At 46.5% G+C, this 27408-nt stretch overlaps 1 protein-coding gene across 7 annotated transcripts in view; it reads right to left on the bottom strand.

Moving 5' to 3' along the window:
- MEGF11 (multiple EGF like domains 11) overlaps positions 1-27408 on the bottom strand; it is a 338635-nt gene that overhangs the window by 110323 nt on the left and 200904 nt on the right. For all 7 annotated transcript variants that reach the window (XM_081888442.1, XM_081888441.1, XM_081888440.1 and 4 more), the window contains 3 exons: positions 18204-18450; positions 16743-16863; positions 7348-7484 (listed from right to left, as the gene is read on the bottom strand). In XM_081888442.1, the coding sequence (XP_081744568.1) occupies positions 7348-7484; positions 16743-16863; positions 18204-18450 (505 nt within the window). The remainder of the gene's footprint in view (positions 1-7347; positions 7485-16742; positions 16864-18203; positions 18451-27408) is intronic.

Raw genomic sequence — 27408 nt, 5'->3', positions numbered from 1 at the left:
GATAAAAGGCAGCACAAATTTACTGGTTCCTCCAGCAGTAAAGCCAGGCTCCTACTCGAGAAGCTGCAACATAGAGCCACACAAGGGATGGGTGCCTAAGCCACCTCCTGAGTTCTGAAACTTGCCCTACCCTGCAAGAAGCTCACATCTTCGTCTGAAATGATCTGCCATGAAGGACCACTATGTCGTATTATTAATAAAGTCTTATCGCATGGGCAGCAGGGACTGGAAATTGCCCAATCAGCATTCATTTAATCCTGCCATTGATTAAAATGTTTACTGTAACCTCCACGCAGAGAGGAGATTGTTAAATGCCTTTTGTGGGTCATTTCGCAGACGGCACCGGAGAGAGTTAAAATATGATGATCAGGGCGAAAGGATTTAAACACGCAATGCTTGCCTGGGAAAGCAGGAGGGGAATGGCAATGAAATTGGTTGATGCAAGAGGAAAAGTGCTATTGCAGCTGCTGGCTCCACTGAATATGTTTCCCCCCCTGAAACAAACAACATGTCCCATTGCTGTATATTCTTACATCAGATTTTACAAGGCAATATTCTCCGGTATTTTCAGTGGAACAGCTATTGCAACACATCCGTAGTTAGGGACGTGCAAAACTGCCCATTTCAGTTTCTCTTGATGCCTTATTTTTCCAGGCTTAAGTTCAGTTTGCCACATTTCAGCATCAGCTTGCTGAAAATTCACCAGCACTTTAGAGTGCCTTTCTACTAATATTTACACTTTCATGTACACAGTTTTGAAAGTTCTCCTAATATAACATACTACTACTATGCCACATCAGCTGTCATCGCTTCCACCACAGAATCCTGGGAGCTGTAGTATCTTACACATGCTGAGAGTTGCTGGGAGACCCCCTTAAAAGGTAAAGGGACCCCTGACCATTAGGTCCAGTCGTGACCGACTCTGGGGTTGCGGCGCTCATCTCGCTTTATTGGCCGAGGGAGCTGGCGTACAGCTTCTGGGTCATGTGGCCAGCATGACTAAGCCGCTTCTGGTGAACCAGAGCAGCGCACGGAAATGCCGTTCACCTTCCCGCCAGAGTGGTACCTATTTATCTACTTGCACTTTGACGTGCTTTCGAACTGCTAGGTTGGCAGGAGCAGGGACTGAACAACGGGCGCGCACCCCGTCGCGGGGATTCGAACCACCAATCTTCTGATCAGCAAGCCCTTAGGCTCATTGGTTTAACCCATACCGCCACCCGCATCCTGGAGACCCCCTTACCCAATCCACGGAGTTTCCTGAGGAGGATTGCTAAACCATGTTGGGAACTGTAACTCTGGGAGGGGAATAGAGGTCTCCTAACAACTCTCAGCACCCTTAACAAACTGCAGCCCTCAGGGTTCTTCATGTGGGGAACCCATGACTGTTTATAGTTTTATCATAGTGCTTTAAATGTATATTGTGGATGAGACCTGAAGTTAAGTCTGAAAGAAGCATTCTGCTGCTGAAAGGAACCGTTGGCTGAGGGTGCTTGATAGCAGTCTGTGAGGTGACCGCCACAATTTGTCTGGTTTGCAAATGTGCCCATGTGCCCCCAAAGCTTGGCAACCCCCTGGGTTACCACTTGATGCCGGTTGATTTGCATCCCTTCTGTTTACCACGGAGACTTTCCTTGCTGCAAAGTTTGCCGTGTGCTGCTTCAGCTAACGCTGAGGCAGGACGGAGCTTCCCTACCTGCGTAGTCTAGAAAGCATATACAGCTTTATGACACTAAAGGCAGGCAAAGAACTATTTCCCCTGCCACACTGGTATTTAAAAGCACAGATGCCTGCTTTCCGTTTGCAGATCTTATTGGCAGGCCCGAAAGCGTGGTGAGATGTCTGGAGAGCTTGCTTTCCAAGTGCAGCCTACAGATTTGAGCAGAAATGTAAAATACTCTGCAAGATGAATAGAGTAGTCAATACCATACTATATCATCCTATATTTATAGATGAAACCAAGTGGGAAAGAGCATCTAGAAATGAAACATCGATGACCTAATCTATTTACATAATTAGCTACCCTCTTGCCCCCAACCTAACCGCTCTCCTAACTGTTTAACCAACTTATTTATCTGGAGATCAAGCAACCCCCTGCAAATGAATTTTATGCCACAAGAAACCAATAATGGCTCCTTTGGAATGTAAGGATCATCGCTGTAGGAATTAACTTGCTGCAGAAAATGTCATCACTTTGCAACGTATCAATCTAATGGGCCTGCAACACCATTAGCAGCCAGATGCATTGCTCAATTAAATTACTCAACAAGCAACTAGACCATCGTCATGTTTCTTGTTCTATTTTACATGGCTTCCTTCTTATCTGGGAAGAGCCGCATTATTATAAGTGCCATTGAAGTTTAATAAGTGTACAATTATTTGGGGTTGGGTTAATATATGTGCCAGCTGTAGAATTAATGGCTACAATTTCACAACGTATTAAACATTATGATGCCCTGTTAAACACGTTACATGCACAAAACAATATTTGTTTCTTCCACAACAAGGAGACTTTCTGACTTGGGGGGGAAGGGAGTTGATATCTTTACCTGGTTGTGCCCCATGGGCAAACCTGGACAGGTGGTTTGCCCCACCCACCCACCTGTCAAAATCCCTTAAGCAGAGTTCCCAACTGGCCAACAGCCACTTTGGGAAGCACAGAACTTGGGGCTGGCAAAGTGCTTTTTTCTCTTCTTCTACCAGCTGATGGCATAAGTGTCATCCGCTGATTGACAGGTAGGCATGGTGTGTGTGTGGGTGTGTGTGTGTGTGAATGGCTTTGTGGGCCAGACTGGATTTCCTGGAGGGCCAAGATTGGCTTGCAGGCTGAAAGTTCCCCAGGCCTGTTCTGAAGCAAGAGTGACGAATCTGTGGTCATTCAGATATCCTGTGGGGGAAGGACAGCTCTCATATGCACTAAGGACCGGCCATGGTGGCAATGGAATCCAGATGGAGGGCCACACTTTCCCAACCCCCTGCACTAAGGATGTCACAAGAGGAGCTATATTGCGCTGCCAACCCGTTCTCTCGTCAGTGATAGTAGTTTTGTCCAATGGAAAGAATCGAAATGGCACCCAAGAAACCGCAAGCATTTAAAAACCCGGGTGATCATGTTTCCATAAATATCATAATGGAGTACTCACGGGTAACAAAACAGCAAGGAAAATAAACTTGTTCACTGTAATTGGTGAGATTTGGGGGAATTGTCCTCCCTGCATAAAAGATTCTAATCTTGCAATTCCGCAGCTCAAATACAGTTTCTTGCTGGCTGCAAGACTTGGGAACTGATTTCCCATGCTGTATTTCTACCAGAACTGTGGCTTCCAATAATTGGGGTCCACAATGAAAGCATTTGCATTGGATGCTCAGCTCACGTAAATTTCAGTGCAGCAGGGAAGTTATCTGGCGCTATCAACTTGGCGTTTGTTGAGTTATTCAGAATGCACAGGCACGCTCCATGAACCAGAAAAAAGTGAGAAAGAAAAGGGAGCTATTCAGCTCCCACAGGCTTTTGTGACCGAGCTATTTCCCCACAAATATTTATCGAAAAATACATGTTTTATTATCTCTTCTGCAGGACTGTATGCTGTAGGCTAATACAGATTACCTTTGAAGAGTATTAGAAAGGGGATCCGGAAGGGATTGTTGTAAAAGAGCACCCATTAACAGGAACATTTCCTTGATTTATTTAAAAGGTCACCCGCCCGTTATTTCACCCAGAATGGGGGATGGGGGAAAGGAATCTTATTGCAGCCCATCAAGCCCAGGGAGCAATAGGGACAGAAATGAAATTGGCTGGTTGGTCCCATTGTTCAAATTAATTGAGAACGGTTTAGTCGCAACTTTAGGAACAAAAAAAAGGATTTATTTATTTTTTTGGTCCTAAAAGTGAACCAGCAGCCCATCATGAGCTGAACCAGGCTTGAAAGCTGCAATTACAATGGGCTTGGCTTCAGCACCCAGTTTTGGGATCCAGGGTGAACTCAGGGATGGAGATGTTTTTCATTCCCTTTTGGACAACCTTCCAGTCCCACGGTCCGGTGGCGGGTGGAGCAATTGTTAGACCTTTGTACAGTTGGATAGTTTCTACACATGCTTGACATGCCCCTCTCTATGCTGCCATTCAGTCAAGGAGGAAACATTAATGGAGTTTAGAGACACATTCTAGCCAGGCACACACACTTGGGGTGCAAAGGAGAGCCAGCAAGAAGTTTGGCTTGGGAAGAGTTCTAGGGGCCAGACGAGAGTTATCCAAGGACAAATACAATCTTCAGTAGTTCGTAAAACCCCATCTCAAAGGAGAAGCAAACTTCTGAGCCCCTAAATTCTTCTCCCGAGAGGCAATGACTGCTCACCCAGTAAGAATCCCAGCTGAGTGGGGATTTGAAACCTGGTCTTTCACCTCCTAGACTGGCTGAAAGCTCCACACTGGCTGAAATCACCGCAGAACACCTGGTCAGTCAATCCTTTACTAGGCTAACAAGTGACCATCTTTACATAAGTGGATCAGACCAGCCTGAAGACGTTAGCCTGCTCAGTGTAGAAAGTTGGGGGCAAAGTGGGTACACCCACTCCCACACCCTAGTTTATGCCTTCAAGTATCATTTTGAAAGCATGAATAGAGCTTATGTTTCTCTTTGGGGAAAAGATAAGAGTTTTGCCATTGCCCTTGATAATTACAGTGGTCCTATTGGGGACCTTCACTCATAGATCCATGAAAGGTTGATGTCAGTCTACAACGGCTGTCCCCAGCCTGGTACCCTTCAGATGTTGTGGGACTACAACTTCCATCAGCATCCCAGACAGGGATGATGAGAGTTGTAGTCCACTAATCACCCGGAAGACACAAAGTCAGGGATTGCTGGTCTACAGAAATATATCATTTGGGACTCTTAGGTGCTTTGAACAGTCTCCCATCTAGAAATGCTGGAGTGCGGTATGGGAAACGGAGAAATGCAGTACTTACTCTTGAGGGGATTAATTGGTATAAATGGGTTTCATTTGCATATCTTGTAAACACGGAGAGATCTCCCCGTTCAAGTTTATTGCTGCAAATATCTAAATTAAATTAAATTTAATCCATTATGTTTTATAAGGGACATTAAAAAAAAAAGGAAAACCGCACCATCCTAGCTATAATAAAAATGGAGGAGCTTTGCCAAAAAAAATTATAGAAGTGATAATATCTAGCTATATAAAAAAAGAATGTCTCATTTCAGCAAAAGTAATGGGGTGCATGATTATTTATTTATTTAATTAAAAGCATTTCTAAACAGCTTACGATTTCAAAAAACCTCAATCTACAGTGTACACCATGTCTTCCTATAAACATAAAAACGTAAGGCTGTTGTTTTATAGTCCCCATTGGAGGATTTGTAGTGTCTCGTCAGAATCCTAGGAAGGGGAGGCTCTAGGGGTTAATGTGGGGATGATATGGGTAGGGTGGTGAGTCGAGTGAAGAGGAGCACAGCCCCCCCTATAAAAACAATGGGTTGTAGCTGACTAAATTCTACTCTGAGTAGCCCCATTGAAATTAAGGGTGATAAATTTATCATGTCCTTTAATATAAATAGGCCTACTCACATGAGTAGGACGAACATTGGGTACAACCCAAAACAGAAATATAAACTCAGTTCTGGCACCTCTCAGGTGGGCACCATTGCGCCATAAGAGAATGAGAGAGGCATTCATGGCGAGTTCCAGCACCTCTTTTTCTAGAAAAAATAGCTCCCCACCTGCCACTTTCCCCCAGGATGACGAGGAGCAATTAATGAGTACTCTTTGGGTTCAGCCATTCAGCTACAAATCCACCTAACAGTTACCTGTTAATAAATAAATGAATAAATATGTATCTGCTAAAAAGTAATCCTTGTTCAGTTCAGTGGGACTTACTCCCAGGTAAACGTACACAGAATCAAAGCCTTATCCTCCGAGGAAAAGGAGCTCTTTATTATCGGATTCCATTACTGACACTTTCAAAGGAAAATCTTCTCAATCCCCTTTTAAAATAGTTTTCTCGAAATAGCTTTAGTGTGAAGAATTATATTTGACACCTATTGGGCCAGACCTGATTCATGTGTTTGCAAGGACTTCAAGAGATATATGTAAATGTCTCCAGCTAGGACTTTTTACTTCTCTATGGGATCTGAAGCTCCTTCTGTCAAAACGAATAAGGCTTGAACAAGGCCCAGGAGCCTTTGTGCTCTTAGCATCTGGGAGGATTTGCAGGTTTTCTTTTTGCATTGTTTTCTTATCAAGTTATGTATGGCGTCTGCTTAAAATATGTGTGTGGTGTCAGGTTTAGTGGTTAGAGTGTCAGACTAGGACCTGGGAGACCAGGGTTCAAATCATGAAGCTTGCTGGGTGACCTTGGGCCACTCACTCGCTCTCAACCTAACCTACCTCACAGGATTGTTGTGAGGATAAAGTGGAGAGGTAGTGAAGGTGTGTATGTCACCCTGAGATCCTTGGAGGAAAGGTCGGAAACAAATGTAAAAGTTTAAAATAACTCAAATACTGCTAAATGTTCACTTTCTCTTTTTATTGATTTAAATGGTGCATCTCTCTGTATTCGTTAGGCTTTTGGGGGGCGGGGGAAGGGTTCATACATCTTGCCAGGAGCAAAAGTAGATGCAGCAATTAATGCCAATTTTACCTGTGAGCATAGGGACGCGGGTGGCACTGTGGGTTAAACCACAGAGCCTAGGACTTGCCAATCAGAAGGTCAGCGGTTCGAATCCCTGTGACAGGGTGAGTTCCCGTTGCTCGGTCCCTGCTCCTGCCAACGTAGCAGTTCGAAAGCACGTCAAAGTGCAAGTAGATAAATAGGTACCACTCTGGCGGGAAGGTAAATAGCATTTCCGTGTGCTGCTCTGGTTCGCCAGAAGCGGCTTTATCATGCTGGCCACATGACCCGGAAGCTGTACGCCGACTGCCTTGGCCAGTAAAGTGAGATGAGTGCCGCAACCCCAGAGTCAGTCATGACTGGATCGTATGGTCAGGGGTCCCTTTACCTTTACCTTACCTGTGAGCAGTAGGCTCACACTCACATATCTCACTGCATCCTCCATCCAGGTAAGCAAAAAGCATTAGCAGGATGCAAGGATACATTCCAGCCAGGCATAAAGGAAACTGCAAGCAGGGCCAAGGTGTGCTGTAACTTGGGGAGGAGCCCAAGGGCAAGACAGAAAGGCCTTGAGGGCCACATTTGCCATCACCCCAGACCTGAGGTTCACAATCTCTGACAATGGGACTTTGCTAATTGAAGTTTCATTGTGCTGAAAGAGATTTAACTGGCAATCCACACACAGGAGAATGAAGTTTTCCACCTGCTACCTCCATACCTACCTGTCTCCCATATAGCCTGCAGTGCATAGGCAAACCCCTGTCACATGATCACATTGCCCTCCATTATGACATGGGCAATCCTGGCTGCAGTTAACCCCGTATGTTCCTGATGGACACGGCTGGGCACATACAAAGCCCTAGGTAGGAGGAGACAGAGAGGGAAAAAACAGTCATTTCAGGTTAGCATCATTTCAGGTTAACATGGAGAAAAACAAACAAACAAACACATTGCATTTAGATGTGCATTAAAGGATGTGCTTTGCATTTCACGCCATCTAATAAAGTGCTTGCCACTTTACCAGTATGTACATATATTAAATGCATATTTTAGGTTGGAAGTCATATGAGAATGTGGACTTTAGGATAAAATGTGTACGAAATGACCACGTTAGGGTAAAGTGTGTTCATAGATGTCTGTTCTGCCAAGGAATACATATAAAGTAATGTGAATTTTAATGCAAAGTAATACAAAGTAATGTGCATTTTAAAAATTGCAGATTCATGCAGTAATGGTACAGAATGGACTTATGAATGAATGCAGGAGGACATGGAAACATACTGAGCCTTCCATTCATATGCCACACGATCCATCCAATTTTTACCAGTAGTTGCTACCATTGAGAAGCTATGGGGTTCAATCCTGCTTGGAAACCCTGCCAAGCCATGTTGTCACTGCCACAATCCTTGGGTTAGGTTCCCCTTCTTCTTTGGATGAGGCCAGGGGTTCTGAGTGGGAGAGGGAATCATCCTAGGTGTACACAGCCACTCAGAAGGCACACTGACGCACACTGCCTTCCATCAGCCACAGCTGGTGACCCATTGACACCCCTATCTAGACAAAGATAACCTAACTTCTGTTGTCTATTCTCTGGTAACCTCTACTGCAACACATTATACGTGGCGCTGCCTCTGAAGATGGCTCGGAAACTTCAGCTAGTGCAAAATTAAGTGGCAAGCTTGCTCACCAGGGCAAGACAGTTTGAGCATATTACTCTGATTCTGGCTGTCCATTCATTTCCTGGCCCAATTCATAGTGCTGGTTTCACTTATAAAGCCTTAAATGGCTGAGGACTGCAATACCTCAAGAACTGCCTCTTCCCATATGAACCAACCAGAACCCTGCAATCATAATCTGAGGCCCTTTTTCATGTGCCTTCTCAATGAGAGATCCAGGGGGTGGCAACATGAGAACAGGCCTTTTCTGTGGTGACTCCCCATTTGTGGAATGCTCTCCCCAGGGAGGCTCATCTGGTGCCTTCATTATATACCTTTAGGCACCGTGTATTGTGTATTCTCATTTTGTATTTTTACATTGTAAGATATGGATTTAGGGATGAAGGGTAGTATACAAATTGAATAAATAGTAATAATAATAGCAGATGAATCTCAGTTCAATACTTGCAATAGGACAGTGTCTTCCACCACACCTTATGGTAAGGGGCCAGCATAGGGGTTCTAGGGCACGTTGTGTGGCACATACAAAACTTTGTCCTCCCACAACTCACTGCCATTTCCCCTCTTGTACTATCTGTCACCTGAGGCAGTTGCCTCACTCGGCTTAACAGTAGGACCGGTCCTGCCTCTCAGCCAAGCACCTTAAAGCATTTTAGGCAGGAGAGGGTAGTAGTTGAAGAGGAAACAATGAACAGTTCTCAGGGCAAATAAAAAACACAGCACATCTCAAAACGAGAATAGGAGCAGCTTCATATTTGCCTTCTTCTGACAGTTTCTTCACTCACAGGCCAGGAAGATTTGGCAATACCAACAACACCAGAATGGAACACAGTGGATCTCACTAATTATGAAGGACTCTGAAAGCCTGTCCTAACCTGTATGATTGCTGCCTCTTCAGCTGTGGAAGGGATAGCTTGGCCTCAGTTCAAGAGCATCCAGGCCCTGCCATAACCATTTGTGTCTCTAGGCTTGAGCAAGGAGCGATATTTTGAATCTCTCTCCAGGAAGGCAAGTTGCCCATTGATCATGATAATAAATGCCTTTTCTCATCATGGTTTCAAAGAGGAGAGGATTTCTATCAGCAAATGATGAGGAAGCAGTGCTCCGAGATGCATCCCCTCAAGAGAGGTGTGAATCTTCTGGCACAAACGTGCATTTAGGGAATACAAAATGCCCATCTCCGGAGGATCAAATGTCAGAGCAAAGTTGCAAGCAATTTTATGCATCTCATCAACACAGTTTGTTCCATCAGCAACTTTGCAAAGACTTCAGGCTTGTGCGTTCTTCAGCGCCCTTCCCCAATGTCATCAACTGCTGCCGAGGAAAGCCAAAGATGGTCCCAGCACCATCCCCTCTCCCAACACTTCATTTAAGTCAGAACAAGGATCAAAAGGCATTCTCCTCTCCAACAGAACATGTGCGCTGCAAGGACTTTGGGGCAATCAAACATGATCTTGAATACACAGCAGAGCCTGAATGAAGATTAGGTACAACTTCAAACTTTCAGCCACTCTCTTCTATTCATAACCAGGGTGTCAGATAATCACTTCCATCATGCAGTGCACAGCTGAACTTCAGAACTTGCTCTCACAGAAGGCAGTGATGGCCACCAGCTTGGATGGCTTTAAACTAGGGTTGGACAAATATATGGAGGATAAGCCTATCAATGCTTAGTAGCTGCAGCAAGAGGCAGTAATACGTTTAAATACCAGTTGCTGGAGACTGCAGGAGGGGAGAGTGCTCCTGTGCATGGGTCCTGCTGGTGGAAATACCACAGGCAGCCTCTGTGAGAACAGGATGCTGGACTAGATGGGCCATTGGCTCTTTTCAGACCTTTCAATGTGTCAGGAGTCCTTGCAGGAGCCAGGCCCTGTGACCAATAGGACTTTGCAGGACTGGGGTCTTCCTAAGTTTGTTCTGAAGAGGCAAGGCGCAGCTGTGTAACTCACAGCACCTGGTGGCAAGAGCTGGGAAGGGATATAAGGTCAGCATTTCCCTTTGGCTCTTTGCCACAGCAACACGTTTCTTGCCTTGCTTGGTTTTGGCTTCATGCTTCCTGATCCTCAGACCTTGGCTTCTTGACTCCTTGCTTCTCGACCCTCGGACCCTTGACTTCGTGACTCCTTGCTTCTCGATCCTCGGATCCTTGACTTTGTGACTTCCTGCTTCCTCACCCTCGGATCCCTGGCTTCTGGACTCTCGTTCCTGCTCCTACCCTGCCATCTTGTCCCTGGTCCCGATGTCCTCAGCTGGGACTTCGACCGCCTGTAGACTGGACTGTGACACAATGCACCACAGAAGTGCGGGGGGGGCAGTGGAGGGAAGGGGCTCTCCCAGACAATGTGTTTATTTAGCATTCATCTCATTTGTTTGTTGGGAGGTTAGACAGTGCTGCACCAAACATTCCACATTTTCCTGTGCATCTTCCGATCACATTTCTTATTGCAAAAGTCTTAACAGGTGTTGTGCAAGAGCTCCCAATCAACTGCGGTTGTGCCACCTGAACTTTCTAGTATGTGATTGAATCCCACGCCAAAAGAGCGACACTCTGGAGATGACCAAGGATTCCACTTCACACGAGTGACTGTGAAAACAGAACTGAAAGAGCTTCCTCTGGGGTAGATGCCAAACACAAAAAGCATGAAAACGGGCAGGGGTACCATTCATATGTTTGGCATGAAATCTTGGCTCCATTTGAGATTGCAAAACCTAAAGGAGAACAGGCTCTGGTGCTCACTGATATAATGCTCCTTACTGTAGTTCAGTGTGTTTTAGAGTGGAACAATCTTTCTTTAGGAGCTTGTGATTTCTTAAAATTCAGAAGCGCTTTTCAAAACCTGAACAATTCAGGAATCAGCGTGAAAAAAAAGCAATTCTTCTCCCTCATTCATCCATTTTCAACCTCTGCAAATAAGATGGGGAGAGAGCAGGGTGTGTGGCGGGGTTTCAAGGTCCTGAAGGAGGAGTATCTTTTGTGGAAATGCATTGAACTACGACAAAGTTTTGCCTCAGTGAGCCTTGTTTTGTTCATTTGAGATGCCTTCCCCCTTTTTCTTGTGCTCCCTTTGAGATAAGCCTAATAATGCTGTCAGAGACAAGGAGAGTCAGTAGGGACTCAGTTTTTGAGGGTAGCCCCAAGCAATGCAGCCGGAGAGAGCCCCATAACTGTTCTGCAGAGAGTTGGAGACAGAGTTGCCTGACAATGGACATGAACAGAGGGAATTAATAAAGGGGATGCTTGCACTCTAGGCAGAGTCCAACTTAGCCAGAACATGCCTCAACTTAGAGCAGCCTTTGTCAACCAGGTGCGCTTTAGATGTTTTGGAGCGCACCGCCATCAGCCACAGCTGGCACAGTCCATGCTGGTTGAAGCTGGTGGGGGCTGATACTCCAAATCACATAAAGGTAAAGGTAAAGGGACCCCTGACCATTAGGTCCAGCCGTGGCCGACTCTGGGGTTGTGGCACTCATCTCGCTTTATGGGCCGAGGGAGCCGGCATACAGCTTCTGGGTCATGTGGCCAGCATGACTAAGCCACTTATGGCGAACCAGAGCAGCGCCCGGAAATGCCGTTTACCTTCCCGCTGGAGCGGTACCTATTTATCTACTTGCACTTTGATGTGCTTTCGAACTGCTAGGTTGGCAGGAGCTGGGACTGAACAACAGGAGCTCACCCCGTCGCAGGGATTCAAACTGCCAACCTTCTGATCATCAAGTCCTAAGCTCTGTGGTTTAACCCACAGCGCCACCCACGTCAGAACTGTAGAGTTGGAAGCGTCACCTATTCCATCCCCAAGCAATCCAGGAGTCTTGTTGTCTGGCATGGGGCTTGAACCTACAACCCTGAGATTAAGCGTTTTGTGCTCCACCAACTGAGCTATTCCACAGGATGCCATCTAGTCCAGCATCCTGTTCTCACAATGGCCAACCAGATGCCTCTGGGAAGCAAGCAAGCAGGACCCGAGTGCAATGGGGCTCTTTCCTCCTGTAGCTTCCAGCAACTGCTTTTCAGAAGCATCATTGCCTTTGACCGTGGGGCAGAGAATAGTCATTGTGGCTGGTGGCCACTGGTAGCCTACTCCTTGCATGCCATTGCAATAGATCATTGCAGTTAACAGTAACAGATTATGGTAAAGCAGTAGTGGCTAGCTTAGTGGGGCAGAGGCACAGAGCATTGTCACATCTCTCCTGGCTGGGGTTTGGAGGGGAGGCAAGATTGTGGCTCTGCAGACACACCACCAGCAGTGTCAGACTGGCTCTGTTGCTGCATCCGATCCAAATCCTGCTCGGCTCCATCCGGGGAAGCTGCAAGTGATCCCTGTGCCAGACAGAGTGGCTCTTGTTTCCACCACACTGCCTGCTACTGCTGTAAAGCTGGATTTCCTGCTAGATTCTTCGTCCTACCGAGCAGGCACACTATCTGAGAACAGGAGCAATGCTATCTTTAAAAGGAGGGAACTGAAGGGTAGGGAGGAGGAAAGAGACAGAGAGCGCACGCTGATCTTCCTTTTCAATCTCCTGCTTCAACTGGGAACCTGATTCCTCAGGGAGCAAATCTCTTGGCAGAGCTGCATTTCATCATACGCACCCCAGGGGAGCGTAGAAACTGCTGTTCTCTTGCGATGGTTTCTGGTCCCAGGTGAAATCAAGTTGGAGTCAATGTATATTAATAAACCTGAAGTTGCAAATGTCTTCAAGGAATACTGGTGCATGCATAGCGTATATTATACATACGCCCAAAGCACACTAAACGTGCATTCAAAATGTCTACAGCCAAAGACAGGCTTTCTGCGGAACACAAGGCCACGAGGACAGTAGCACCTTCTTTCCGGTTCTCCATTCCTGGCTTGCTGCAGCCAGAACTGTCCTCCAAACATCAAGGGTTAACAAGCACAAAGCAAGAAAAGAATAAGCAAAAAGTTTCTCTCCCCCACACAGACACAAACAGTGGCTGTGCAGAATCTTTTTCCTCTTTCATGAAAGCCCTGGAGAGGCCCTTTAAACTTAAAATCCCAACATTTGCAAGTGGAGTGCTTTTGCTTCTAACTGCCTCTGCTTCCCCCAGAGCTCCTGCTCTGCCTCTTTCAGAGTCTGCCTGTCTGTGTATGTGTGTTTTAAACTCAGCTCAGTTCAAAAGCAGGCACTGTTAACTGCAGGTTTGTCCCTGGGGAACAGAACAGCCAAAGATAGGGTTTTCAAGAAGCACCTCTGGCCTTTGGAATGCATCTCTCTGTTTCTTCCAGGCAGCATCAGTGCAGACAGCCTCATTTACGGTCCACCCACCAACTGAGTAGAATAGAATTTCTACAGCTTACACACCCACCCACACAGTAGTGCACTTTTGACAGTCTCTCTGGCTGTACTTGTGCAGGCACACAGCAGCAGGTCATATTGCACCACCAGCTTCAGGGTGATGTGCAGCTTATCTGCTTGATGGTGCGGCACCATAGGTCCACTGCGCATGGCTTAACATCCATGCTCAGGCAAGCCACAGAATCCAGACCACAGGCTGGCATCATCAGTTGTGCTGGATTCAATTATTCAGTACCCACTTGCTTTCTGTATTTAGCAGTTTATGACACAGCCTCAACGATGCTCCTTTGTGAGGAAGTGTGGGATATACATACCTATATGAATTTAATAAATAAAGAAAAGAAGCATTGCCTCCAGTTGTTATGCACCTTCTTCCTGCACTTTTTTAATTGCAACTCTGTCATTTGTATTATTACGCTGCTGTTTAATATCATTTTAAAATATTGCAAGAAATTTGCCTGGGGATTATTGTAGTTTCCTTGGGGTTACAGCAGTTGCAGACATGGGAAAATGTGATGGTGTCAAGTGAGGGAACAGGAGGGGTCAGACATTTAAAATCCACCCCTGCTCCAGTCCATCTTCCAAGCCAAATAACTTAAGCTGTCCTAGCAATATGCCCTCTGGCAATGAGGTGCTGTTACTCAGTGTCTGTCCAAAAGAAAACAATTGCTACCCAAAACTTGATTGTGAACACAGAAACATAGGAAGCTGCCTTATACCAAGAGAGATGGGGCAGGGTGCCCGGAGATGGGGATTTTGATCCAAACTACTAGAAATAAATGAATCATCTGGAGCATGCGGATGTTTTTCATACTACTTTTTTGATATCTGTATTAGGCATTATTCTATCTCCTGTTCAGTTTTAAGGTGTTCAAGTTGGATTGGTTTATTTCTATTGTTTTATACAAATGTGTTCGGATTGGGGGGTTGTTGTTTTTTTTGCATTTATTTCCAACTGTTTCTCATCTGCACTTTTTTGAGTGGCTATACTTAATTGTTCACTTTGGGCACCATGTTGTGGGAAGGTGTCAGACAAACAAACCGACGATGGAGGTGGTGATGCCAGCATTGCAGAGGATTGGGCTAGAAGACATTTTGGGTCTGTTCCAACTCTTTCATTCTGTGATTCTGCAATGATGACGGTGGTGATATGGACCCGACTGAACACAGCTGAGAGCTTAGTATGAAACCAACTTTGTGATGGTGACAAAACACAACAGAACGTAACCAATGGGTTGGGTCCAGCAAGGTTCTGCTTAGAGTAGTCCCACTGACATTAAGGGGGCTAAATTAGACCATTCATTTCAGTAGATCTACTGTGAATAGGATTCTGAATAGCTCAGTCGATAAAGCATGAGACACTTAATCTCAGGGCCATGGGTTTGAGTGCCACATTGGGCAAAAGATTCCTGCATTTCAGGGGGTTGGACTAAATAACCCTTGCAGTCCCTTCCAACTTTAAAATTCTATGAATCTATGAGTCTATGATTCTATGGCTAACACTAAACACAATCCAATGCTTCTCTACTAGCCTTGCATCCTGGGGAGCAACCCTAATTGTAACAGTGGTAGTCCTGCCATTCAGCACTCTCTCCACCCTTCCAAAATTCACCAGGGGATCCATGGGGAGAAGAGTGCGCAGTTCAGCACATTCCTGCCATAGCTCAGAGCTTGTCACGATTGTTCCAGCATGGACCTGGTGGCTCCTCACTCCCCACCCCCATGTAATCCACAGCTTCCAGCCATCTTCATAGCATTTCATGGTATTAACCAGGAAGGATCCCCAGAGTCTGTCTGACACCCCTTCCCCTGCCTTTCCCTTTCTCTGCCCAATTCCAGCAGAGGGACTTGCCAACAGGCTAATTGTCAAATGATGGAATGATGCCAGGGAACGGCGCGCAGCTGAATGAAGCCTTGGCAAATCCAGAGGGAGTTAATTATCACATTATTGATACAGATTTAGATTTGGAAAAGGGGGAGAGAAAAAAGAGCGCAGCCTTTCCCCACCTCCTCCCTTGACACACAGAATTAAAGGTGCGAGTAATAATGCGCTGCCTCGAAGCCAATCCCCGGCAGCCCCTCTTAACACAAGTAAAATTATGCCAGAAATGAGCAAGATTATGCGAGCGGGAGGGAAAGAATTGCATTGACCTCTGTAGCAGACCTCCCTCTGATACAGTGCAAACACTCCCCAGAGTCTCTGGGTTGCAGCATTCATGCCTTCCCTTTCTGTGACTTTGGATGCCTCTTGTTCTCATCCATCTCGTTTGAATCTTGCTCTTCCTCCCAGGAGCTCATTGGTGGCCTAAGAGCCTCCACTGCACACTGACCAGGTTTTATAGTTAGGCTAAGAGATTATGGGCTGTGGCAGGATCACCTGGAGAGTTTCATGGCTGAGGGCAAATGGAAGCCAGATCTCCCTGATAAAGAGCCACATGCTTCATCTCATTGTTAGGCTCAGGTAGAAGCAAAAAGTGTGATTAGTTTATCTTTCTCATAAATCATAGAATGACAAAATTGTAGAGTTGGGAGGGGTCCAAAGGGTCATCTACTCCAAACCCCTGCAATGACATGGAACTCAGCCCCAGCTAATAACAACAACAACAACAACAACAACAACAACAACAACAACAACAACAACAGTTGTTAGAAGGCCCCTTTCCCTTCAGAGAGCTTCATTTCCCAGCATACTCTGGGAAATACAGTCTTTTAAGCCACTCAGGGAATAGCAGTTCTATGAGGGGAACAACTCTCAGCAGCCTTAACAAACTACAGCTCCCAGGATTCTTTGGGGGAAGCCATGACTGTTAAAGTGGCATCATGCTGCTTTAAATGTATGGCGTGGATGCAGCCTCAGCTCACTCTAGCCACTCAGCACATCTCTTGAGCCTCACTGTCAGTTCAGTGAGTCTGGTGCTCATTCTGGAAAACAGTCCAACAGATCTCTGGGGAGCACTGCCTATTAGAATATGAGACTGGATGCCATATTTTAAAAGGCACTTACTGAATCTGTCTTGTGCAAATGGCTTGGAGAGGCGTTATGCAAAGCTTAACCCCACCAACATTTATGTGCACTAAAGTATGTGCCAAGGGGTGCATGACTGTGACTGTAGTCCAATGTTACATACCATCCATCCTGGGGGACAGGCACACTCTCCAGTGACGTGGTGGCAGGTGCCCCCATTCTGGCATGGGCACCGCTGCTCACACTGCGCTCCATGGCTACCGGGAGGACAATGCTCTTCGCAGCTTCGCAGGTGTTGTCGGAAGCAAGGAGGGACGGACACCAAAATGAAACACAAAACAGACACGGAAACAATTTACATCAGGAAGCTACAAGAGGGCAGCCCACTATAGGGCTGTTGCAGGAGCGCCTACACAAATAATCAAACACTCAGCAAATTCTGATTGACGGCATCAGTGGTAAAATGTAGCTATCCAATATTTATTGCTCCAAACAGCATTGCTTTTGTTTCAGATCCTTTATTCGTTTTAAGAGCCCTTCACTCAGAAAGATAACCTCTGGTTCATGGGAGATAAAAGTATTTCCACAAGGGGAAGATTCAGTTGTACACTGGGCAAGCGGTATGGCAAGCTGGGTGGAAGGTATGTGCTGAACTCCCCAAACTCAACAAACATTTGCAATACAGTATGATGCAATACAGGGGACACGGGTGGCGCTGCAGGTTAAACCACAGAGCCTAGGACTTGCCGATAGAAGGTCGCCGATTCGAATCCCTGCGATGGGGTGAGCTCCCGTTGCTCGGTCCCTGCTCCTGCCAACCTAGCAGTTCGAAAGCACGTCAAAGTGCAAGTAGATAAATAGGTACCGCTCCGGTGGGAAGGTAAACGGCGTTTCCGTGCACCGCTCTGGTTCACCAGAAGCGGCTTAGTCATGCTGGCCACATGAACCGGAAGCTGTACACCGGCTCCCTTGGCCAATAAAGAGAGATGAGCGCCGCAACCCCAGAGTCGGCCATGACTGGAGCTAATGGTCAGGGGTCCCCCTGACCTTTACCTTATGATCGCCTCTTACACAAGGTTTGGTTCAAAGGGTTCCCATGTATACATGAAAATCGTGCATGCCACACAGATGGTCTCTGAGGGAAACATATTCACTATGTGATGGTGAGCTTTGCTTCCTTGGTGGGTCAAAAATTGCACAGGGCTTCTCTCAAAAAGAAGGAATCCTAACTGGGCACATTTCAGACGACTGTAACACTAATATTTAAAGCATCATGATGCCACTTCAAACAGTCATGGCTTCCCAGAAACAATTCTGGGAGCTGTAATTTGCCAAGGGTGCAGAGAGTTGCTAGGAGGCCCCTCTTCTCCCCACAGAACTACAATTCCCAAAGTTCTCTGCAAAGAGGGGTCAATGGTTTGACTACTCTCCGAACTGTAGCTCTGGGAGGGGGAGCAGAGGCCTCCTAACAACTCTCAAACTACAGCTCCCAGAATTCCTTGGGGCAAGCCATGGCTGCTTAAAGTGGCATCATAGTGCTCCAAATGTACGGTGTGAATGTGGTCCTAAGAGAAAGCAACTGCCGCAAAGCCCGCATGTAAAAGGTACCCAGCACTCAACTTACAAGACACCTGTGTATCCAGGAGCACAGTGGCACTCCCCGGTCTTATGGTCACAGGTGGCCCCATTGTGACACTGGCACTTCAGCTGGCAGCCTTTGCCGTAACTTCCTGGGTCGCACAAGTCCTCGCAGCGCCATCCTTTGTATCCAGTCGCACAGACGCAGGCGCCAGTGATGGGGTTGCAAAGTGCTTCGTTCTGGCACTGGCAGCGGTTGCTGCAGTGAGGACCCCAGTGGTCACTATCACAGCCTGGAAGCAGAAGGAGAAACACATGCTCATTTAGCAGAAGAATACAACACATTAATGGCACTTCATGTGATCCCTTGGAAGGTTAGGAACAGAAGAAAAGTTGAAGCACTCCCCACATCAAACACACACATACAGTACACATATGTAGAAATTATAGCCGAAATTCTTCAGAAGGTATTTCCTAAGCTTTTTAGCTGTTGTAAGAAAAGGTTTTTTGGCTGTCTTTTATGGTTGTTTTTCTCTATTATAAGCTGTATTTTTTAAAAAATAATGTTATGTTGCAAATCACTGAGGAAATACTTTAGATGGGTATCCGCATACATTTAATAAATAGCATGAATATTTTCCCCCCTCTCTCAACCTTCCTTTGCAGAATTTCATCTTCATTTTCTCCACTATTCCTTTTCTCTTTTTTTGTAGTGCCCCCACCCACACAAACACCTTGGAACAATGGCAGGTTTGGAGTATCCTTTAAAAGCAAGACATGGTGTGCTCCCTTGCGAGAGTCTCCCTGTGGGACTGGTGCACTTGGAGATACAGGCTTCTCTTAAATGGCATGGGTCTGTTGCGAACAGCAAATGTGGTGCTGAGTTCTTGGTGATGGGATGAAGGTCATGCACCCTGGCTCTTCCTCCTCCTCCTCCTCCTCCTCCTCCTCCTCCTCCTCCTCCTCCTCCTCCTCTGCAGCTATCCAGGCCCCCCCACCTTCTAGATGGTCAATGTCTTTCCCTGTTCCTGGGGAATATCTCCACTCCATGGATGGGGCAGGACATGGAGTCAGTGGCCCTGTCCATCTCCCTTCCCCAGTCTCTAAAGGCAAGGGAGTGGGGGCCACTCCCTCCCTCTCAGGCTGTTCCCCACCAAAGGCATCCTTTGTCCCCCCTCCTCTTCTTCCTCATCATCTGAGAGCGGCTGCCACCCCAGCACTGTGCCAGTCAGGATTGAGAGGCTCATCATAAACAAACACACACACATGCCCCTCAAAGGGAGAAAATATATTGAAAAGCTCACAGAGAATGATAGGCACTTGGGTATGTCTAAAGAAGGCCTTTAGATCATGGACTGAGGCCGTGTTGGCAGAGAGGATAGGGCACTCCAATCTCTGAGTGGCTCTCAGGGCGATCGTGTCCCCTGGATTTACAGCAACAGAAAAAAAGGAACAAGTCCTGGCAATACACCCACTACATCATGCATTGTTTTTACTGCATAGTAAACAGGGATGGATTTATCTCTTTTCCCTATGGAAGGGGATACAGGGATGAGAGAGAGAGGAGCTGTTGTCTCTGCCAATTTCAGATGCTCTCTCTCAAAAATAGACTTGTCTCTTGAACAGGGCTTGGTATGCAGCCAGGTTGACCAGGACTCTTGTCCCCTAGGCCTGTTTTTGCCAGGAAAAAGGCTGTTTCCCCCGCTCATAATGTTAGAACTCATGGACATCCAATGAACCTGAATGTTGGAAGATTTAGGACAGATAAAATTACCGTATTTTTCGCTCTATAAGACGCACTTTTCCCCTCCTAAAAAGTAAGGGGAAATGTGTGTGCGTCTTATGGAGCGAATGCAGGCGGGAGGCTCTGCTCAGTGCTCCCTTTAAAGAACCGCACACATACTCTGGGCATTCTTTAAAGGGAGCGCGGCTCTTGGGGGAGCCTTAGTCGTGCGCAGCCTCTCCCGGGCAAGGGGAGCCTTCATCCCCTGCCCGGGAGAGGCTGCGCACGGTTAAGCCAGAAGCCAGGACAGCCAGCAGGATTCAGAATATTTGTTTTCTTGTTTTCCTCTTCCGAAAACTAGGTGTGTCTTATGGTCTGGTGCATCTTATAGAGTGAAAAATACGGTAAGTATTTATTCACACAGCACATAGTCAAACCGTACAACTCACTTACCCAGGAGACAACTGTCTTCTCCAGGAGACAGCGAAGGCACTGATTTGGATGGCTTTAAAAGGGGTTTAGCCAAATTCATGGAGAAAGTAATCAATAGTTACTAGCCACAAGGGCTATGCTCTGCCTCCACAATTGGAGGCAGCAATGCTTCTGAATTTATGGAGGAGGAGAGAGTGCTCTTGTGCTTGGGTCCTGCTAGAAGGTTTCCCATTGGGGCATCTGGCTGACCACTGTGAGAACAGGATTCTGGGCCAAATGGGTCATTGGCCTAATCCAGCAGGCTCTTCTTATGTTAAGGCTGGGCACAGAAAACAGCAGTAAGGGAGGTGGTGCCTCTGAGCATAAACAAAGTGACTTGCCAGGGAGTGACCACAAGCAGCCACAGGCTCCCAGGAAATCTTGAGTCTCAACATCTCTGCATTCAGAAACTAAACATTGGTGCCAGACTCCTTATCAGACATCTGGACAAATCTTTCAATCAATTGAGTTAACCCAGTGAGATAGCATCATTAGCACTCTTAAAAGAAAAGAAAAAACACAGCACCAGAATTCTTCCTCCAGAGACCATGTAAATAAGGAAGCAACATTCACTACAGCAAAACCAAATCTGAGTATCTTTAAAGGCTCTGGCTTAATTTGACCTTATTTCAGGGTCTCTCTCTCTCCCTCTCTGCACGTGACAAAATCCATACTCTTTATATGATGTGTCAGGGGAGCATTATAAATATTCCATCAAAGGTAAAGAGAAGGAAGGGAGAATTCTTGGCTCAACCTGAAAGCCAAGAGAGCCAAATCCTCTCCTCCTTTTGCACCACAAGGCACCCTGGAGCTGCCCGATTTATTTCTAATTTACATCCAGATGAGCAGGAGGTAGAAAGAAGAGGATTCGGCCAGAATAATAAACCATTCCAGAACATTTGGAACATGCATTTTTTATCATTTAAATAAAATACTAATCTTGTAAGGAAGGGAGATAATGAATTGAACGGAGGAAGTTGAACCGGAGAAGAGGAGATGCCAGGAGCAGAGCACTTGGGGACAGCCATCATAGCAGCTTCCTCTTTGAGGAAGAGCTGAAGCTCGGTGGAAGAACACCCACTTTGTCTGCAGAAAGTCCTGGGTTCAATCCCAGACAGCATTTCCAGGTACAACTGGAGAGACCCCGGGATACCCTGAGGAGCTGCTGTCAGTCAGTGCAGACAGTACTGAGTTACTGAGTGGTTTTGACTCTGTAAAAGGCCACTCCCCGCCCTCTGTATTAAAAGCAAACACCCAATAAAGTTACAGAGTACAAGATGCTGAAGTCTTGTCCAGCTATGAAAACCAGGCCTACTCTTTCTTCCTATTCTAAATTTCGCTCTTAGCATAGGAACAAAGAAAGCTACTCTATAATGATCCAGATTATCAGTCCATCTAGTGTTGTCTACACTGACTGGCAGTGGCTGTCCCAAGAAGTGGTCTCTCCCAGTTCTACCTGGAGTTGCTGGGAATTGAACTGTGACCTTCTGCACTCAGAGCATGTACTCTTATCCCTGAACTATGGCTCTTACCCCAAACAAACAGGAAACACACTGAACAAATTTGTAAAAGATGCTTTCATTCCGGATTGCCCTGAACGAGCCATGAGTGTGTCTTCCAACTCTTCTAGGAACACAGGAATGTGCCGTACACTGAGTCAGGCCACTGGTCCATCCAGCTAAGTATTGCATGCACTAGCTGGCAGAAGCTCCCAGGGTTTCTGCCAGTCTCTCACAGCCCTACTTGGAGCTGCTGGGGCCTTGGGCATTTCTGCATGCAATCTGCCACTCAGCAATGGCCCTTCCTTATCTCACAAGGCCACAATTGCTCCCTGGGCCACCCCCTTTACTGAGTGCAGAGGAAAAACACTGAAAGGAGGGTTCCGTCGCCGCCACCACCACCAATGCTGAAATGGGGTCATAAGAGAGGCATTTCAAAACTTGAAACAATTCTTCCGATGATGCTTTTCCACATTTGCTTTCTGTAATGCCTGGCTCCCCTGTTGGGAGTTCACACCCGTGAGAACAGCATTTGCACAAAGCACGTGCGGCTAGCACTGAACCTGCAAAACGCAACGCGGGGAATGAGAAGCTTCCTCCCATCACCCCTATCGCATGTGGGAAGCATCTGTCAACATTTCAACTCCCACGTTAGAGCAAGACAGCATAGCAGCTTCAGTTGCATCGCAGGGCGACGTTGGCTGCGGTCCACTTCACAGCCACAGTTCAGCTTGGCTCCATTGAACACCGTTGGCAAGAGAAACACAGGACAGGGGACTGCTTAAACAAGTTGCAATAACAAGAGGCTGAGAAACCCACTTCCATGCAGGCTGTTCCTCCCACTCCACTGTGGGCTCCAGCCAAGTCTATGAAATGACTTGTTCCCTTCATAAGATGCATCAAAATCACACCAGTTACTTTTTTTGGTTAGAGCAATGCACTGGTTATCTTTATGCAGCTGAAACCCAGCCCCCAAAGCTTATCATGATAAAACAGCAACAACACAACTGCTTATTCAAACAAGCTTTCCACATGAATCATAGACTTGCAGAGTTGGAAGGGACCCAAAGGGTCTTCAAGCCCTTCCAATGAGCCTGATGTGCCTTCTCAGTATCTTCTCAAGAGACCCAGAGTTATGGCAAAATGTACAAATTGTGGGCGATGAACTTTTTCTGTTGAGGCCCACGTGCCCTTGGGGATAATCTGTTGGGAGCCAGATGTCAGAGATGGGCAGGGCTAGAGCCACCTCCATCTCTCTCTTGAGGTCTTCACCGCCCCACATTCTCTTTCTCTCTTAAGGTCATCATCACCCACCCACACGCTTTGAATCGTATTTGCACACACCATCCATCCATTCAATGAATGTCTACCAGGTACTCTCAAATATTTACCCCCCGCAGAGAGTTGCAATCCCAAAAAACTGTAGGAATCTGCCCTTCACAGAGTACACAGTTGTTCCATCTAGCACTATATTGCTGACACTGACAGGCAGTGTGTTTCTGATGTGGGTCATCCAGACATTGCCTACCTGGAGATGCTGGGGACTGAACCTGGGACCTTCTGTATGCAAAGCAGATACTCATATGCTGAGCTATGTCCTTATGAAGGTGATTCACATGGAAGATGGTGCAAGCTTGTTTTCTGCCACTCCAGAGGGGAGGACCCAATCCAAGGACTTCAAGTTACAAGAAAAGAGATTCTGACCCAACATTGTTGTTGTTGTTTAGTCGTTTAGTCGTGTCCGACTCTTCGTGACCCCATGGACCAGAGCACACCAGGCACTTCTGTCTTCCACTGCCTCCTGCAGTTTGGTCAAACTCATGCTGGTAGCTTCGAGAACACTGTCCAACCATCTCGTCCTCTGTCGTCCCCTTCTCCTTGTGCCCTCCATCTTTCCCAGCATCAGGGTCTTTTCCAGGGAGTCTTCTCTTCTCATGAGGTGGCCAAAGTATTAGAGCCTCAGCTTCACAATCTGTCCTTCCAGTGCGCACTCAGGGCTGATTTCCTTAAGAATGGATAGGTTTGATCTTCTTGCAGTCCATGGGACTCTCAAGAGTCTCCTCCAGCACCATAATTCAAAAGCATCAATTCTTTGGCGATCAGCCTTCTTTATGGTCCAGCTCTCACTTCCATACATCACTACTGGGAAAACCATAACTTTTACTGTATGGACCTTTGTTGGCAAGGTGATGTCTCTACTTTACCCAACATTAGGAAGAACTTTCTGACAGTAACAGCTGTTTGACAGTGGAACCGACTCCCTTGGAAGGTACTGGACTTTTCTTCATGGGAGGTTTTTAAGCAGAGGTTGGTTGGCCATCTGTCAGGGATTCTTTAGCTGTGATTCTTGCTCTGCAGAGGGTTGGACTAGATGACCCTTGGAGTCCCATTCAACTCTGCATTTCTATTTTTCTAGCTTATTAACTCCCCATTCTAAGTTTGCCCCTCTCCTTGGGTGCTGGAGACCCAAACGGTTCTTCTCTATATAATGAAAGTAAGCAGAACCAGCTACCATACTCCTCTGAGAGTATGTTGGGATTATCTGCCCTCTCTTTTGGAGTTCTTTCCTTGGGCTTATAAGAAGTAAACAAGGTAATGGGGGGGGGAGAGAAAATCATCAGTATTTGCCAGCTCCCTGCAAAAAGATAGATGATCACACAGCAGAGGAAGTTAATGCCATCTTCATTTTTCTAAAGAGACACAAGGATGTCCTTGGATCCTTGAGGGAACGATCCCACTGATTGTATCACAGCCAGGCAGTCTCTATCTGATAACACACATGGCTAATACAGTCACGATTTAATCTTGAAGAGCCATCTCATTAGCCACCAACTCTACTGAATGCAGTTGCTTAATTCAATTGTGGAACATCCAAAACCTCACAGTTCCTTTTCTTTTCTGTGCCATTTGGAAGAGACTTCTCTCTGACAAAGGTCTGTCCTGCAGCGTTCCATTTAAAATAATGTTCTAGCCAATTCCCCTCAGTGGTATTAATTTTTGTTCTTGGTCTAATAATGCAAATGGCAAAAAAAAAGAAATGTAAAAAATTTTGAAGGGTTTTTTTGTGTGTGTGTCTCTAATTGATAGAAACAAAGTTTGGGAACGCATGCAGATCCCGCTGGCCAATTCTCGAAAAGAACTTGTCATAGGAGACACATAAAAGATGAGCAAAAAAAACAGTGATGGAAAGAAAACGACTGAAACACATCAAACAGGTTTCTTAAAAAAGATATTTTTTAATAAATGGCCACTTTGAGCATTATGGTGGGGAAAGGAATATCTGAAATCCCTACCTCTCTTTTAAAAGCTTTCTATGACTTTTGTAGACATTACTGCCCTGCTGAACGAGTTTCCAGTTGCTTATCCAGCGGATTACTTCAAAGGCTGCCCCCCTCCCATCTCATACTGCGGCTCCTGCAGGGTATCTATTCCCAACCCCAATTCAAAAGGCAATTGCCCCACACCCAGCCTCCACAAAATGAGCTTTGCTCTGGGCTGTGGAGAGGGATATATCCTGCTGAGGATCAAGGGGGCTGTTAATTTCAAACGGATCCTCGAGGTCAGCTGAGGTGAACAAACTCACACGAAGAACAGGAAACATGGAGGATAATTGTATTGTGAATTTCCGGTATTGCTTTCCAGTACTGGAGGCAGTAAGTCTCTAAATACCTGTTGCCAGGAATCACAAGTGGAGAGGGAGAGAGTGTGCTTTCATACTCAGGTCCTTCCTGCAGGACTCCTAAAAACATCTGGTTGGCTGTAATGGGGCCTTTGATCTGATTCTGCAGAGCAATTCTTAAGGCCCTATTTGGAGGAGATGCTCCTCTACACGTGCAAAATCCACTTGAGTGCAGAGGGGTAGCTGTTATGCATTTCCGTGGCTTTAAAAGAGGACCCCTCCCCCCAGAGCTAGAGGCAATGTGTCTCTGAATATCAGTTGCTGAGAATCACAAGTGGGGAGCATGCTCCTCCTGCTTGCGAGCTTCTCATAGGTATCTGGTTGACTACTGTGAGAACAGAAGCCTTTGCCTCATAACCCAGTGGCAGAATACATGCTTAGCAGGCAGAAGGACCCGGGTTCGACTCCACAAATCTCCAGGTCAGGCTGAGAATGTCTCCTGCCTGAAACCCTGAAGAGCCACTCCCAGTAGAGTGTTACCTCGGGTTAAGAACTTAATTCGTTCTGGAGCTCCATTCTTAACCTGAAACTGTTCTTAACCTGAGGTACCACTTTAGCTAATGGGGCCTCCCACTGCTGCTGCGCCGCTGCACGATTTCTGTTCTCATCCTGAAGCAAAGTTCTTAACCCGAGGTAGTATTTCTGGGTTAGCAGAATCTGTAACCTGAAGTGTTTGTAACCTGAAGCACCTGTAACCACAGGTACCACTGTACTGGGAGTACTGGGCTACATGGACCACTAGTCTAACTCTAATAAGGCAGCTTCATATGTTCCTAATAGTTTGTGAATTTTAAAAAAAAAACAACAACAAAAAAACCCACAATGAGGTGTCAGGTAGCTGCAAGCAACTCCCATGGCCAGTTGCCTAGGAACATACAAAGACAAGGAAGTTTCTTACCACCAGCTTTTTATTCAGCATTTACAGGGAGAGGCTTTGGAACACAGCCTCTTGGATAATGGCGTTGTCCCGAGTGAATCTCCACCCTCTCCGTCTCTCCCACTCCCTCATGCGTCATCCCTACAGGTGCTGACAAGCGCCCTCTGCCTTTGAGCTCTTTGCTCTCCTACTTTCAAGACTCGCCAGGTTGCCGGGGGGGGGGTCTGGAATGCTTTCTAAAGACACTGTGTTCATCAGCTGTCGCCTCCCTGGTGCTTCCTCTTCCTCCTTCTCCTCTCCCATTATTTTGCAACTATTCCCCTTATCTGCCTCTGAGCTGTGACCTCCCTCAAACCCCTGTTGTAATTCTGAGCTGTCTTCCTCTTCTCTGGAAGGGTCAGGCTGGGGAGGCGGTCTCCACCATTCCTCCTCTGCCCAGTCCTTGACATCAGGGCACCAACATCATCATTATCTGCATGTTGAGATTCTTGGATTGCAGGAGATTAGACTAGATGACTCCCGGGGTCCCTTCAACGCTACAATTCTACAATTTCCATGAATCAGATCACTGACTCATTGTATGGACTAATATTATCAACAGCTTTCTGGATTCTCAGTCAAGGATCCTTCCCATCTCTTCTACCTAAGAACTTCAACGGGTGCAGCCAGAGCTGAACGCAGGGCTTTCTGCATGGTGCTGCTCTACCATGGAACTACATGGACTGGATAAGGGACAATAAACTGTGCTTGATCCTAGGAAGATGAAGGCTCTATGGGTGGATGGTTATGGTTCCCATGTTTGGGAAATTGGCAGGTTACCTGTTCAGGATGGAATTGCATGCCATCTGAAGCCCTTGCACAAAGGCCTTTCTTTGTGTTCCTTCTCCATGAGAGGTCCAGAGGGTGGAAAGACAAGAGCAGGGCTTTTCAGTGGTGGCTCTGTGTTTGGGGAATGCTCTCCCTAGGGAGACTCACCTGGGGCCTTCATTACATACCTTTAGA

This window comes from Podarcis melisellensis, assembly GCF_964234715.1.
Source record: "Podarcis melisellensis genome assembly, chromosome: 14".
Lineage (NCBI taxonomy): Eukaryota > Metazoa > Chordata > Lepidosauria > Squamata > Lacertidae > Podarcis > Podarcis melisellensis.
The sequence above is the reverse complement of the archived record's forward strand: the minus strand, read 5'-3'. Positions and strand labels throughout refer to the sequence as shown.